The sequence below is a fragment of the Platalea leucorodia genome (genome assembly GCF_965183815.1).
Source record: "Platalea leucorodia genome assembly, chromosome: 4".
In the NCBI taxonomy this organism is placed as follows: Eukaryota; Metazoa; Chordata; class Aves; order Pelecaniformes; family Threskiornithidae; genus Platalea; species Platalea leucorodia.
Window position 1 is genome coordinate 72,500,395 of NC_138826.1, and position 15,680 is coordinate 72,516,074.

A 15,680-nucleotide genomic window follows, 5' to 3' on the forward strand; every position below is an offset into this window, starting at 1 on the left:
GGAGGTCCTGCCTTCTGCCACAGTCCACCGGGGAGGCTGCCTGTCTGCCCCCAGGGAACATCTCCTGGCCAGCACAGCTCCCCGGCTCACGCTTGCATTCCCCCTCCACGCGGCACCCACAGCGCCGCGGAAGGCCGGACCACCAGAGGATGCAGGCAGGCTTCTGAGGGACCATGCGGCAACGTAGCATCTCCCATCGCCCAATCTAAAAACACACATTAGGCTGAGGGCAGATACAGCTTTATACCCCCTAATAATCTTGTCTCTAAGCTAGATAACCAGGGCTGTAAATCCCTGGTGATAACCACAGACACCATGCCTGCAAGCTCTCCCCCAGACCATTCATTTGGCTTGATGATGCTTTAAAGAGACATCTAATGAGGATAATCTGATTCAAATCTCCTCTGCTTTTGGGCAGCTGAGCAATTCAGTCCCCTTCAAACTCCTTCTTCCTCCATGACTGTCTTTATTTCCCCTTCTCATATGAATCACTCTGGGTTTTCCTTTGCTTTTTGCATTACTATTTTGATTCTTTGATATGACCACTGCAATCAAGATTCGCTCCCTTTAGAGCCTAATTAGCATGAAATCAGACTCGCTTTTTACTCATAGTCTTATGGTAATAGGATGCTGGCCTATGCTTCAGCTCTCACTTCGGGTGCAAGGAACATTGCAGCCTGCTTAAAAAAATTCCCTCTTTACCTGATTCAATCAGAACCACTTACAGGAGATCCGCACACATTTCAAGCTTGGCAAGAGAGTCAAGCTTTGGGAAGGGGGGAAGGTCTCAATCACACTCAGCTTTCAGCGCAGAGCAGATGGCGAACATACCGACTATATAATTTATAGGGCACCATCACTACGTATTAGTCCCATGCAGCGGCTGATCTCAGCCAAGCCACGGCTCATGCACAGGCAGAGGGGACTCGCGCAGGTGATGCTCCACGTGCAACCTGGGCAAGAGGGAACAGCCAGGTTCTGAAGAAAGCACAGGCTTCACGTTTCATCTCCTTCATAACGCAGAGCGGAGGACGCGGTGCAGCAGCCCTGGCCCTGGAGGGGTTTTCTCTTCCCCGCGGGCCGGGCAAACACTTCCCAGCCCGCAAACTTGTGTTCGAACTAGGTCAGTATTATGCAACATCTGCGCACAAGCAACTCCCCTTCCCTTCCCCGGGAGCAGCTCACACGCGGCGGCATGATGGATGCCAGGGCAGCCCAAGGCCAGGCGTCGGGGTTTGTTTGCACTTCTTCAGGGCCACCATGCCGTGCCAGCACGGCCTGGCGTGCAGCTTGCTGCGGGTCACGAAGCCCGAGGGGGACGTGCACCACCTCCACAGATCTATTTCCATGGTGCCTAAGCCTCCCTTTCACCCGGACACCCAGGCCTGCCGCTCGGCACAGCCAAGCAGGGATGCCAGGGAGGTGTGAAGGACCATGGGTGAGAACAGGAAGGAGAATTGCTCAGGATGGCCAAGGCGGGTTATAACGAAGGAGCAACAGGACAGAAAAGATCAAAAGGCAACAGCAGGTAGTAAAAACACTCCCTGCAAAGCGAGGTGAAGGCAACTCCAGCCCCACCTCTAAGGCAGCAGAGCTTTCAGCCCTTCTCTGCAGGGCTTAAAATGAGCCTGGGCAGAGCCCTGGAGACAAGCGTGCAAGACCAAGACTACAGGTGCCCGGTGTGCCGGCACAGAGCGACACTGCGCTATCCCAGGGCTTTCCCAGCTCCAATACCTTTGCTCCTCTGCTGCTCGGCATAACAGCACGAGGCACTGAGTCACCTCTCAGTCCCACGGGGGAATGAGGATTAATTAGTTAATGCTGGCACATTGCTTTGAAGAGAGGTGCTCCACTGCAGCATGAGCCACAGGTTGTTACGTACCAAGCTGAGTCAAACGCAGCCCTGGCTTCACATCTGTCATCTCTGGAAGAGCAAGAAAAGGAAACATAGCAGTGTGGGGGGGGAAATGAATGTTCACACTGGGGCGATGCCAACGCTGCCGTCAAACCTAGGAGAGCGGCCAGCACAGAGGTTCAGGAGAGCTTTGAGCTGACCAGTGCAGACAGCGATAGCGCCTCAAGTACTGCCGACCCTCTGCAAACACCCAAGGTGTTTCACCAACCCGAGCGCTGCGACGACACAGCCAGCAGGGCAGGAGCAAGGCAAGGAGCAAGGCAGCCGCAGCACGGCACTGTCACCCCGTGACTGCAGGGTGGGCACGCGGTGGGACCTGAGAGCTCCCATGGGAAGACAGGAAAGGAAAATACGCCACGCTGCTAGAAAACAGGGGAAGCCTCCTTGGTGTGTTTAATGCTAGCTGGGCTTTTTAGGTCTTTCCAAGTGCTCACCAGTGTGCCTCTGCCTCGCTCCTGCATGTGGACCGCTCTAGAGCGGAGCACGGGTGCTTCAGCTGGCCCTGGGCACAGCATGTTGTAGTGCGGAGAGGGCGGCAGGATCCAAAGGACAGAGCAACCTCTGTGCACAGGGGCCAGGTTTCCCAAGGGGAGGTGGCTTCTCTGTTTTTGTCCTCGCCCCACCTCGGTGCTCCTGCCCGTGACGCGCAGAGCCCACGGGGCTCTCGCGCCCGGCCCGCAGCTGCACCTGGGCCGGCGGCGAGGAGGCAGCCTGCGCGTATGTAAAACACAGGCTCTCTTTCACACACCGCTGACTTCCCTCGGCAAAGGAGGCGGCGGGGCGGGGGGGACGGGCACGGCGCCTTTCCTGGCTCCTCGCAAAACGCCCCACCACACAGCGAGCTTGAGGAGGACGAGGGATGTCAGCATTGCGGCACGTGTCAGCTCCCACAGAAGGGGCCCGCGGCAAGGGAAACGCGGCCCAGCACGGGCCAGCAGCCTGCAGTACTCAGCTGCCAAGGAGTCTGAGCAAGTCACATCACTCCTGAGTCCCCTGCCCAACCTCTCTCGCGCACCAGTTCTTCACAGCCAAGATGGCCCTTCCTGCGCAGAGCCGACCCGAGGGGATGCCATCCTGCCTAGCATCGCCGCGCCGTATTAATATTTAACAGTGAGGAAGAGATCCAGAGACTTTGATTTCTCCCACCGGCCAATTCAAGGATAATTGAACTGCGCGGGGAATTTCAGCATTTCAGAGGGTGGTTTTGTTCCAGTTCACAACAAAACCCAACCATGCCGCAACGCCTTATGAGAAGGATCGCAGCCCGGTTTCAGGCAGCCCCCCTGCCTGCCTGCAGCAGAGTCAGGCAGGTAAGCGGCACAAAACGCAGTCGATCTCAGGAGGCGCCCGGCAGGCAGGTCCTACCAAACCCCCCTCCCCCAGAACTTAGGCAAAAAATCAAACTCCGCTAATTAGGAAAAAATGGTTTCTTCTGAATGTTTCCACCCAATTCCAGATTTGCGACCCCAAAGCAAATGTCAATTCACCCTCATCACACCCCTCCAGCGGAGGCAGCTCCTGCTGTAGAGGCAGAGCAAGCCAGGCACAGTGAATTTTAACACACGTGCCCAGGGTCATGCAAGAAATCAGTCACAGAGGCGAAACGAGCCCAGCGTTTCTGGCTCCCAGCTCTGGGCTGTGCCAGCTATTGCTTTCTCTTGCATATAAATCACTTTTCCCCACCAGTGAAGGACAGCTGGTCACTGAATGGAAAGTGGCAGTTGTTCAGCAGCCCACAGCAACACTGCACACCAGCTCAGGGTGGGAAGTGGAGAACGCTCAGCGTGCAGAGGAGACTGCCAGGGGAGCTGGGCCAGCTGAATGGAGACAGAGCAGCTGGAATCTGGCCAGAGCAAAGCCCAGCGCTCCTGCAAAACCAAGACAAGTTAAAAACCCCACAGGAGAGAGCGTCTCCCTTGCTTTTGCCAGCAGAGCATGTACCTCTGCCACAGCTCTGCAGGTCAGCTCCAGGCAGTAGAGCAGGAGTCCCTTCTTGTCCACCGCTGCTGTGGACAGCGGTCATGATGAGAGCTACCAAGCGGCAATTACATGACCACAGCTGCTGGGTGCCACCGCTGACCTAACTCAGCCAGCCCCATCGAACTACGGGCAAGCAGAGACATTCAGTTTTAACCAGTTCCCAAAGCAAATATTAGAGGTGGCCTTGAATCTAAACCTCTACCACCAATTTCAAGGCTTGGAGGGACAGACAGATCCCCAGGGCTGGATTTATTGCTGATCTTTGTTCCAGGACAGAGAGATCTTTTACTATAGGTGCCATATCAGCACGCAGACTTTCTCTCCTGTTAGTATAGACCGAGCATATCATGTCTTATCACGCTTAAAAGTTGGTCTGATTTAACTGCTGGTGTGGGAAAGCCAGCAAAAAAAAAAAAAAAAAAAACACAACAAAAAACCTTCCCTTGGAAAACCCAGGCTAGCAGAGAGCTATAATCCCAACAGGTATTGCCAGCCAAGCTGATTTGTGCTGAAATCTCTCACAGAGCACCTCTGTGAGCAGCTTGGCTAGCAGGCTGAGGATACAAAATCTCCAAGTGACAGGACTGAAGGCAAAATCCTGTGGGTCAGCTTGCCGTAGCAGAAGAGACCCTGTTACAGCCTCATTCAGTTCCACCCAAAAAAACCCGCTGTGTGACCAAAGCTTACACCAGTGCAACTGGTACAAGGTCTTCTATACTAATTAAACCGCTTTTGCACTAATTTTGCTGACATAGTTGACAAACTGAAACAGTCAAACCAGCAACGCTCACGGGTACTTTTGCCACAGAGAGGGGGATTTCTATTTGTACATCTCCACAGGGATAGGGCACTGAGGCAACAGAGAGAGGAAGAGAAAGCAAGTAACTCCAAAATGTTTCTGTTAGTTTAGATTTCAGCCAGCTTGGCAAGCTCTTTCCTGATGTTTAAACACAACAGAACCTGAGTCACTAGCCTTAACTCAGCTTCAGGCCTTCCATGCCTCTGATCCCAATCCAAGTCCTACTTTCACAAGACCTTTATCAAACATTAGCCCTGGCTACTCCATCCAGATGAAAGGTATCCTCAGCTGCCTTGTCTTCTCTGGCAGGGGCAGTGGCACGGCCTGTCTAAACCAATAGCTGACAGTTCCTAGAGGTATTTACATAGTTGAAGCTGTAGCTTTAGATGTGTCCCAACTACTTTCGGTTGTAAAACATGATGGACCTGAGACACAGTGTCACATCCTTAGATACGCTCCACTTCCCCTGCCAGTTCTAGTAAAGACTTTTTCCTTAAGAGTAAGAAAAATATTTGCCCCAAGGTGAAGTGAGATGCTGCTCTTAAGGAACTAGATTTTATTTTCTACCAGCTGAGATTCAGCCACCTGTAGGAAGTACAAACAGCATCTTTCTTCTTTGAAAGTACTAGAAGGAAAGAAATACCGCATCCGAAACATAGCAGTGGAAAAAAACCCTATGTTTGAAGGTGCAGGAATGGACAGTAGCACGTGTCGATTGCTACAAAGCATTCTGGGTGAACCAAAGAAAGTTTCGTTTTCACCAGTTAAGAAAGCACAGCGAAATTACTCTTGAGGCCAAAGGGATTTTACTGGAGTCCAATAGTTATTAGAGGCAACTGGAGAGCAACCTAGGAGACGGAAGAGTCTCCTTACCTTACAGCAGTTGCGGTGGACACGAAAGAATAGCTCATTTCATGCCGCAGCCCTTCCTTCCCTCCCCCAGACTGCACCTGCACATCAAGAGCAAATCGAAACCAGTCTATTCTAAACCATGGTCTCATTTATTTTGAGGGACCCAAAGCGAGAGCGAGGCTGAGACAGCATAACCAACAGAGAAACTTGTTTCTCAGCATGATTGCCCCTCTCTGGTGGCAAAGTCCCGGCTAGTACCTTCAGGATCACAAAGCTGGCTGAAAGTAGGGCATGCCCATTAAGCTCCCAATCCTTCTAACGCGGCCACGAGAGTTTGCACATGTCTTTCTCCTTTGGGTTTTAGCCAGAGTCCAGCCCTTTTGGGCACCATAACACAGCTGAATGGTTTAGCTCCTTTTGTTCCAGCTGACAAACAACCTAGCCCTCCCCTGCCGGCAACAATACAACTGGAGCTAGGATTTGTGTGTCCTCTGAGCAAGGATACAGGCTTTGTGCCTTGCTGAGCTGTCTTTGCAAGGACTGCCAACACTCACAGCTGATTAAGCCTGCAGTGCTGCTTTCTGCTTTTTTTTTTCCTGCTCACGGACAGATGTCAGAAACAAGCTAAGCGAAAGAGCACACGCAGCTAGAGCTCTGCACCTAGAAACATTAAAGCAGACTATTAGGGATTAAATAAATTAAACCAGAGGGGAGCTTAACACATTCTTTCTAGGCTTCATTTCTACCTGGCATGCAATTCTGGGTAACAAACATCCCAGCGTTTCAAGAAACACTGTATTCTGGAAGGTGGCTCAACTCAGTACGCAGAAAGGATTGCATTTGGAAAGCTTTTGCCACCACCACGTGGCTGAAACCGTGACTGCAGCCCACAAGGATGCAGCCAGCAAGGACCAGCCTCGCTGCCAGGGCAAACTGGGGCAAGTGTTCATAGGTTTTAGAGCCCGTGCCATGTACCTAAACAAAGAGCATACAGCTAATTATTAAATAGTATACATTTTATTAACTTAGAACTCCAAAACACACTACTGACTTGCAGTAAGAACAAGGCATGAATTACTGCTGATAACAGCCTGTTAGTTAAGGGATTATACACGGCATATGCCCAACTTGCAAGAGACAACATGTGTTTTCTGTACATTGCTGTAGTCCAGCCTGCTCTGTTTCATCTCTGGTCAGCCCTGGAGGCTGAGTTGCTAGGGTTATCCTGGGCTTGACAGACTAGGGTTGCTTGTTATCCTGGGCTTGACAGACGGAGCCTTTTTCTTTAAAGGCCTAAAAGAAAGCTAAAGTGCTAGATTATCTTCTTTAGTCCCTTCCTCCCCAGTTAGGTATCAGGCATGGAAATACTGAGCCCTTCACTGGGCAGATGCTCACACAGCTGGACCATTAACTGCCAATTGCAGCCTATCTAGAAGCTGCAGGACAGCATTCCGTCCCCATTATTGTCTTGGTGGGGAGACAAAACCTGGCAGCGAGGTTTTACACTAGTCCAAGGTGCTATGTTTCAGCTGAAAGGAAGCAGGAGCCTGCTGCCTCTTCTCTAGTGTTGTGGGGACACTGAAACTAAGATACTCAACTGTGACATGCGGCATTTGGGATAGTGGCCTGTTCTTCCGATATTCTCTCAGTAAAACACATAGCTCCTGGCCACCAGCAAAGGGGGTGAAACTCAAACTTGATCATGAAATGGGATTCAGATGTAATAATGCATAGGAATCCCCAATTCAAACTGCCCTCCCCCCCCCAGAACCTCCATGTTATCCACTGAACAGGAATCAAACTTTTCCTGAGAGATTAGCAACTAGGAACAGCTCTGGATGAGTGGTCATGACAAGTCAGGCAAAAAAGCTTCCCAGTGCGATTCCAACTGCAGCAGCTTGAATGCCTGAAGTGAAAAACCTGATGAATGTGGCTGAATTCTCACAAGGAGAAGCTAGTCATCAGCAGAGTTCCTCATCAGTGAGCCAAAGGACAAGGCAGAAACTCCTGGTACGTGACCAGCACAGATCTGTAATATCCGGAGAAGTCGTTGAGCAGTGGCAACTCTTATCCCTTCCAACTGGAAACAAAATGGAGAAATTATTTAATCAATAGAAACAAAGAAAAGCAATGCTAAGGTGTGCTAAAAGAGAACCAGAGCAGGCATTAAGTATGGTTCAGAGCAGCTAGCTGTGGAAAACCCCAAACAGGCCCATTTACTCCTCTAATGTTAAGGGAGGTACAGTGTTGTCAGCTGAAAACCCTGAAGGGCTTGCCAAAGGCACAGATATTACCTGCTGGTAGGGAAGCAGTCTCTGAGGGTGGAATGATGAGTACACGGAAAAGTGAAGTGTGCTACTGCTGAATGCCAAACTCTCCCTCTAGCTTTTCAGACCAAGCAGGTAATTGGAAAGAGTGGCACATCAGATGGCAAAACAGTCTGGCTAACAGGAAGCATTACGTGGGCAAGACAGTCACATGGCAAATAACAGCTCAGGGGCTCCCAGGAAGAGAAAATGCCTCAAGGAACAAGTGTACTGAGGCTTTGCATATCAGAGAAGTCTTTGTTAATTTAGACTTGGCTTCCTGAGGCTTTGAAGTAGCACAGGAAGGAGCAGGTAATCTAGAAGACTCATTTCAAGGACAGTCAGACTCCCGTACCTCTACTGTTCTTGTAAAAAAGAGTCTGGTGTCTGACACTTAGCCAAGACAGTAGCGTATGTACATATATTTCTTGCTAATGTAATGATGTTCCTAAGGATCAGAGAGGAGTGGAATTCACAAATCCCTTCAGACACCAAATAAGCACCTTACCTCCAGCTCACAGAATAGCACAGGACTACAGTAGACTTCTCCCAGTTTCCAGATGGCATTCATCTCTACACTGCAGTAATTCACCCTGCCAACTACAGAAAAAGTTTTCCCACATTACAAGCCCCATAATCAACATTCAGTGAAGAAAAGTACCAGGAAATTCCACATCCACAAAATGATCTAGAGCTAATTTTGAGAGCACTGTAGAAAGTAAGGCAACAAAGAGCAGTACAAACAGAAAGGCACAAGATTCGCAACAGAATTAGCACAGAAGTCATTCATAACACTGACAGCAGGAATAGTATCCCCACGTTACTGAGTAGTGTAACATTAATATTTTAGATAAGGCATCAGTACACTGTCAGCAGGGGCAGAATCTTCTACTCATTTATCAGAAGCCCTCCTGGCTCGTGTGGTATCACAGGGTGGTGTCCTGAGCCATAGCACAAGAAAACGCCAAGACTCTTTTCCACCCCAGAATCAGGCCTCCTGACCCCCATATTCCAAGGACACAGCAACTCTGTTCCAACACTGAGCAGTATGGGCTGGCCCCTCCAGTTCCTCAGAGCTGAAGTAAGGAGGGTATGCAGGAAAGCACCCTCTCCACTTTCAGGGAGGCGGGGAGAGAGATTAAAGGCACAACAGAGCCAGACAGCACACGGCAGGGATACCAGTCTTGTATGAAAAATATACTTAATAGTTTAGTAGCTCATCCATTTAGATTCATTTTATTACCACAGTATCATATGCTCCTCACTGCTCATTAAGGTTATCATTAAGAGAGATCTGCAAGACCAGATAGAACAGACTTCTGTAGTGCCACAGGAAAAAAAATAAAAATCAATAACACAAATCATATCCAGGGATTAGGGTCAGAGAAGAGAGGTCTGACTGGCAAAAAAACAAAAAAAGAGAGCAAGTGAGCACAAGAGAAGAGAACAATATTTTATCTAAGAAAACAATAAAAAAGGCAGATGAGTTCAGATATAATTTAAACAAAGGTTTCAAAGCCGCTGGTTTCCTTTGTTTTGCTTCAAGTTAAGTCACTGCCCTGTTTTAAGGAAAGCAACAGTGAGCTGTGCCACTTGGAGAGGAGGAAAAGGGCAGATGCCATACATACCCCCAGTGACAAGAAAGCACACTTTCCCCAGGAAGAAGCTGGCATCCACATGAGCTAGGGAAGCTTCGACATTCTTCAAGCTGTCGGAAAAGCACAGACAATCCAGTTGGACAGAGAGGTAAAACCAGTGCAGCATAAGGACAAAGGGAATAACTTTCAGAAGCACAACTAGAAAACCAATGATGTTAACATCTGCTGATCTGTGAGCCGGCAGAGTTATGCTCTATGCTAAAAGCATGGCAGCAGAGACCTCTGTAATACCCACAGCTGTTTAATAACCCATAACATATCCTTTCTACCCAAGACTCAACAGTTAGACTTAGTTTGAATGGTGTCCTCCATGATTTGCGGACACTAAGCATCCGGATTCATTGACGTCCAATGAGACTTCAGCACTACTTCGGCTCTTTCGGAAGAGCTAGCCCACACATTTCTGCAGCACCATCTGTGCTGTAAGTATGCAGCTGGGCCTGTCATTTTTGGTAAATGAGAGCCCAGGATCATCAGTCACAAGCTAAGTAAGTAATAAAATGCTGACTTTTGTGCCTTAGCAAGTCTTTACTTATGGCCTGGGGACACAAATATCATTTCTACAAAGATGAGCACAAGATGAGAGAAAAGGGATCAATCTCTGCAGACCTTTCTCTTTTGCCTCGAGACGTCTGTAGTGCTGATCCCGCTTGACCAGCGGTATCAGTGAACTGGGGACACACATGCAGCAACCGGCTGTTATTAGGTAGCACTGCCCAGCGCCCATCAGCCATCTGCATATTACAGAACTTAACAGCACCACCATTGTTTCCATCTAATTTTACAGACAGCATCTTTTCAAAGCTTGGTTCATATCATCCCCTGTCTGGATCCAGGAATAATTTCTGCCTTCTCTGCTATGGCAGCTTAGTGCACAACAGGCATGTTATTGGACAGAGCGGTTCAGTCCTAGTCTGTTGCTGGAGGCCAGAAAACCACTGTATGTATTACTGGGCTCTCCCAGCACAGCAACTCCTGGGTTTGAAATCCACTATTCAGCGACTCTGGCACAGTAAAAATGTAGATTTAGCCATCAATCTAAGAAAGAACATCAGATTCCCCTCTCATATTTTTGCCCTTCTTTTACCTGTATTTGCTCTTGATGTCAATCATAAACACAATCAGATCTATCCTGGGCCGAAGGTGATCCCTCTCTGAAGGTAAGGGGAGGGATGTAGCAAGGTGACTGAAAGATAATAAATTTGCCAGTTTAACCAAATAGCTTGGCAAGGCAGCATCCACTCAACCATAAGCACATAACCATTGCAGTTCACCATGTAGCAAGTTACCAGGAAGCCTGCTAATTACTAAATACATAGGCACTGAAGAGAGACTGTGATTCTTTAAGTGGTATTCTCATATCTTAGCCTACTCAGAACTGCTGACAGCCACAATAATACTTGCTAGACAAGGTTGTTTATAATGGGAAGCTTATTAGAGCATAACAAGACTTACAGAAACATTTTCTCCGCACAGATCTGTATTGCAGTCATTTTATTTAATTATTAAGAAGAGTCCTTTCTAACAGAGTGAACCCCAATGCTTTACTGGTATATTTTGCTGCCAAGTTTCAGTTAAAGTGCGTCAGTTCTTTCCTGTCACATTCCAGAGATACTGCTCATACGCTCACACAGGAGAGGCTACCTTCTCAGGTGTCCATGTTACAGAAAGATGTGTTGTATTCACAAAACCTTAAACCACAAATTTATCACTAGTATAGCTTTATAGATGAAGTTATAACTCAGAAACAGCTTCTGTTATACCATTACCTGCCTTTTTATCCCTTTCACTGTGTCAGGAGTTACTATGTTAGTTTAGGTGTCCTTCTACATAATACCACCACTGCTGATACAGCTGTTGGAAGACAAATTACAGGGTGGGGATTTTTTGTGTCTCTTCCCACTACAAATTAAAAAAAAAAAAAAAAAAAAGGCGCTTCAGTAGTGTATATCTGGGCCTTCCACAGAGAAGAATATTATCAGCACCATATTTTTGGAAGACCACCTGAAAGATCAGACAAACAAAAATCCCAGAATTTCAGTCTCACAATCCACTTCCTCTCTGGAAGCCAAGAGTGAAACACCGATTTTGGTCTCCTTGGGGAATATTACTTCTAGCAATTAAATCTGAGGGACTTAACAGTTTCTCCTAGCAGCCACAGACCACAGTACACATTCCCTTCTATTAATCATATGCAGTTTGTAGTTTTGTCTGCCAGTCCCCGAATAAAGGTGTTTTGTTTCCTGTAAATAAGAAAGGAATGATTTAACAAAAACATTTTGAAACTAACACAGGATATGAGCAAAGTGCACTTGAAAGACACACTGCAACACAAACAAGCTTATAAATTTAAGGTGAAATTTAGGGAGAAGCTGTGGTGAAAGGATATCAGATCTCATTGTCTGGGGGGAAAAAAACCAAACAACCCATAAAACCTCCGTGATTTGGATGAAATCACTATTTAAATTACTATATTTAAACCAACATCACTAGAGCAGCCTCCAGATATGTGCTGTAGAAGCCTTTTTTTTTTTCCTTGTGGTAAGAGACACAAAACCACCAGCCCTGCAATTCTCCCAACAGCTGTATCTGGCAGGTAGACTTGCCAGACAAGATAACATATTTCTTTGTAATGTGTATAATCCCAAAGCAACACACTGGGAAAAAAAAACATCACGGACTTCTGCTTCCTCAGGGATTTGTACTTCCCTAGTGATACTAGTGCAGGGACTTATCTTGCTCTGTAGTAGAGCATAAGTTTCCATGCCTTTGGGTAGTTACCCTGCTGTAGCGCCAGTAGGCGTTTAGTTATGGTACTCCACAGCTCAGCGGAGGCTGCAGGATTTGCATAGAAAATCGGGTAATTTAATTTACTACTAGTTAGCAGAAACATCCAAGATGCCATGATCAGAGCAGTACAGTCGCTCTAACTGGTTAGTAGAACATTAGCTTGGGTTTGCCCTTACTGCATAGCCTTGGATTACAGCAGCGAAATAACACAAACACCTTCTGAAGAGCTGACTAAACTCATTTGGTCTTGGCAAGAGAGCTGTCAAGGACATTATATTGTAAAAAGCTAGTTAATCAAGCTTTTAAGACAGGACTTGTCATGCAGCTAAAGTTAAAATTCCAAATGCATCTTAATAGCTTGAGGAGGAAAAGCATGTGCATGCATACAAACCAGAAAACAGCTATGAACAGCCCCAAAAATAATGGACGTCTTTCAGGAAAACTTGTTTGCTTTCAAGTAGTTGCAAGCATTGTACTTGTCCCAATTTGTCCCAGGATGTTTAATTCCTGTATATGTCTGTCCCCCAGGAGGAAAAAAAAAAAATATCTGCGCCTCTCATACCCTTGCAATTTGTTAATCAAGCACCTGTGCAACACGCAAAGGGCAACGGTATGTGCATAGTGAGCACGATGAATGTGAGAATTACTTCCACTCCCATACCTAATCATGCCCAAGCTGCTTGCCCTGAAGGCAGAGCGGCTTGCGCCCGCGGATGCCAGCCACGCCTGTGCACCAGTGCGCTCTAGCGTTCACCAGAGCACGTTCTTTCCTTGAAACGAACGCCCTGCCGTTCCCACTGCCGCCACTTGGGTAGAAGCTGCATTTAATAAGGAATTTCGGTGCCTGCATTTCTGAAGCAAAAAACTTTTCGTGAACTCGCATCACAGCCGCTGCTTTGGCTCCATCTCTTGGGCCAGGTGGCAGAGGGCCCCGGTACGATCCCGCTCGGGTCCTGCGGCCGGGGCCGGGGCCGCAGGCGGCGCATCCCCCTCCCCACCACTCACATACTGATCTTGAAGTTCTTCTTCTCTCGGAGGATCGCCTCCGCCAGCTGCTGTTGGAGGCCTTCGTCCGAACCCACCAGCTGCGCGGACAGGAGGGAAAAGCACGCTCAGAGGCCGCCCCGGAGGCGGCGCCCGGCCGGGGGCACCCGGCGGCCCCGGGCTCCCTCCCCGCCGCCGCGCCGGGGCCCCGCCGGAACCGGCGCCGGGGGGCGGGGCCGGCCCAGCGGCCGCATTTGCATATCGCCGCCAGGCGGCCTATCCCCGCGGGGGGGCGGGGCCGGCAGGGCCGTTGCCGCTGGGGCAGGGCCGTTGCCCCCGAAGCGCAGCCCGCGGAGGGTGCGGGACAGGCGGGCGCCGACCGCAGGGCCGAGCCCCGGGAGGGGACGGCGGGGGGCGGCGAGGCGCCGCCGGACCTACCAGGAGGGCGGCGGAGTTGAGCGCCGGGAGCTTGTCGAAGGGCCGCACCGCCGCCATCCCCACGCTATGCAGCGGCGCCCGCCCGCCAGGATTCAAACCGTCGCCGCGCTGACGTCGCGCGTCGGGGGCGGGGCCGGAGGGGAGGGGAGGGGCGGGGAGCTGCCCGTCACGGGCGGGGCGGGGCCCGGCGCCGTGGGGCGCCGCGGGTGGGGCGCACACGGGGCCCGGGCGCCCTGCCGGCGCTGGGGCACCGCACGGCGTGGCCGGTCGCTAACAACCACGCCACCGGTTGCTAGCGACAGTAACACTCTGCCCAGCGGCGGCATTCCTGCGGCGCCGGGCGTCGCGGGGGTCAGTCCCACCCCAGGCGCCTGTCGGTGGCGCCCGGCGACGCTGGCGAGGGTTTCGGAGAGGTGTGAGGGGGGTAGGGTGCTGGCCTCACCTTGGCTGCCCAGGGGTAGCACGGGCAGCCCTAAGCTTCCAAAAAGCAAAGTCCTTGTTTCCAGGGCTGGGCTGTCCCCCTGGTCCTGGCGGCGAGCTGGTGGTGTCCCTTCGTTTGCTCAAGCCTGAACAATACCAAAGGCTCCAGTAAAATTCCACTACCTCCTTCCATCGCGGTCTATAATGTGAACTCATACACGTTAACAAAGTGTATACGCTTTCATACTATAAAGACTGCTTGATACAATAGCTAGGGAAGGGAATTTCCCTAACCGCATGCTGACTTGTTCCGTGCGACGTTTTACGGCGGCTCCAGCAGCCCCGACCTCCGTCCTGCCCTTTCCTGGGCACCTTCCCCCTCGCCCTGCTGGCCGGCCGGCCTCTGCCCAGCCCGGCGCTCCTCCACCCACCGTACAGGCAGGAAGGAGACGGTGCAGAAGCACCGCGGTTACGGATGTAGGCTGAGCTTTCCTCACTCCAAGGTCAGAGCGGGAGGATGACGCGCAGTGATGTAAAGCCCTTGGAGGTCCAACGTCCCTCGGTGGCCTGTGGTCCACCTTGCTGCATCTCTTGCTCTTTGCCTCATCGCCGGGTTCGGCTCCAGCTTGGTGTGGAGGAGGGTCCGGGACCCCCTCAGCTGCCTGCTGGGGCTGGCCCTCCTTGCCCTGTCAACCAGGGCCCCTCCGAATGGCGGGAGATGTGCGAGGGGGAGGATGAAGGCTGCAGGAGGATGAAGACACATCTCCCCCTCTGCAGCGAGCTGGAGAGGGGAGGCGGAGGGGAAAGAGGGGGGGTTTAATGTAAGCTGACATCACATGGCTGCCGTGGCTTTTTTGATCTTGACAAAGGCAGACGGTTCCGCTCGTTGCCAGCATGAGACAAATTACAGGTGAAGCAGAAGAGATTACAGGATATTTTTGGTTGTTGTTGAGTTTGGCGGGGGGAAGGGAGGACAAATCCAGGGCAGACGTGTCCTAAAGGTGGGAGGCGGGCAGATGCGATAAATAACAAGAGCCAGCTCCCAGGTCGGGGGGGAGAGCAATTTGGAAAACACTGCTTTTGGGCCGCTGAGAGTGTAGAAATACGCTAAAAGCTGCAGCACTCACCTAAAAGGTGTTCCTCCTCTTTCATCCCCCTGCTACTCCCTGTTGCTTGCTCGCCGGCCCTGAAGAAGGACCTGGGTGGCTTCAGTGTCCATCTGGGCACATGCTCGCTGTCCCCTCTCTTGCTGCAGGCTTCTGGTGGCAGCGGTGCCTGTCGACATTCAGCATGTCCAGATGAGCTACCACCAATCCCACAGTTATTTTTCCTTGTCCCCAGCAGGTTTCTTGGCCGTCCCTTGGCAGGCTTCCCTCCACAGGGCTGAGCCTCACCTTCCCGTGGGGACACAGAGATTCGCTCTGCTCCCTCCTCTGCTTGCCCCACCTTCACTGCGCCCTTTCACTGGGGGGACGCCTCCCCCTTGGCCCCTTACTAACGAAGGACCCTTGGGTGCACGGCCCACCTGAGGGTGACTC

At 50.6% G+C, this 15,680-nt stretch overlaps 1 protein-coding gene across 2 annotated transcripts; it reads right to left on the minus strand.

Moving 5' to 3' along the window:
• Positions 1–6,075: 6,075 nt before the first annotated feature.
• CENPM (centromere protein M) lies at positions 6,076–13,798 on the minus strand. Of its 2 annotated transcripts, XM_082311330.1 has the most exons (6): positions 13,723–13,798; positions 13,306–13,385; positions 10,598–10,696; positions 9,481–9,560; positions 8,361–8,452; positions 6,078–7,626 (listed from the first exon to the last, which is right to left on the minus strand). In XM_082311330.1, exons 1-6 carry the CDS (start codon positions 13,777–13,779, stop codon positions 7,501–7,503), a joined length of 534 nt encoding a protein of 177 aa, XP_082167456.1. In that variant the 5' UTR covers positions 13,780–13,798; the 3' UTR covers positions 6,078–7,500. The 2 variants fall into 2 exon arrangements, with proteins under 2 accessions (XP_082167457.1, XP_082167456.1); XM_082311331.1 differs by lacking the exon at positions 10,598–10,696 and having other exon boundaries at positions 6,076–7,626.
• Between the last annotated feature and the right edge of the window lie 1,882 nt (positions 13,799–15,680).

Bases quoted from the DNA above. Each gene is read 5' to 3' on its own strand.
- CENPM (XM_082311330.1), bottom strand. From the start codon at position 13,779: ATGGCGGCGGTGCGGCCCTTCGACAAGCTCCCGGCGCTCAACTCCGCC. The intron at 13,386-13,722 runs GTAGGTCCGGCG...CTGTCCGCGCAG, and splicing joins TCAACTCCGCCGCCCTCCTG to CTGGTGGGTTCGGACGAAGG. The intron at 7,627-8,360 runs GTAAGGTGCTTA...TTTTGTTTCCAG, and splicing joins TGCTATTCTGTGAGCTGGAG to TTGGAAGGGATAAGAGTTGC.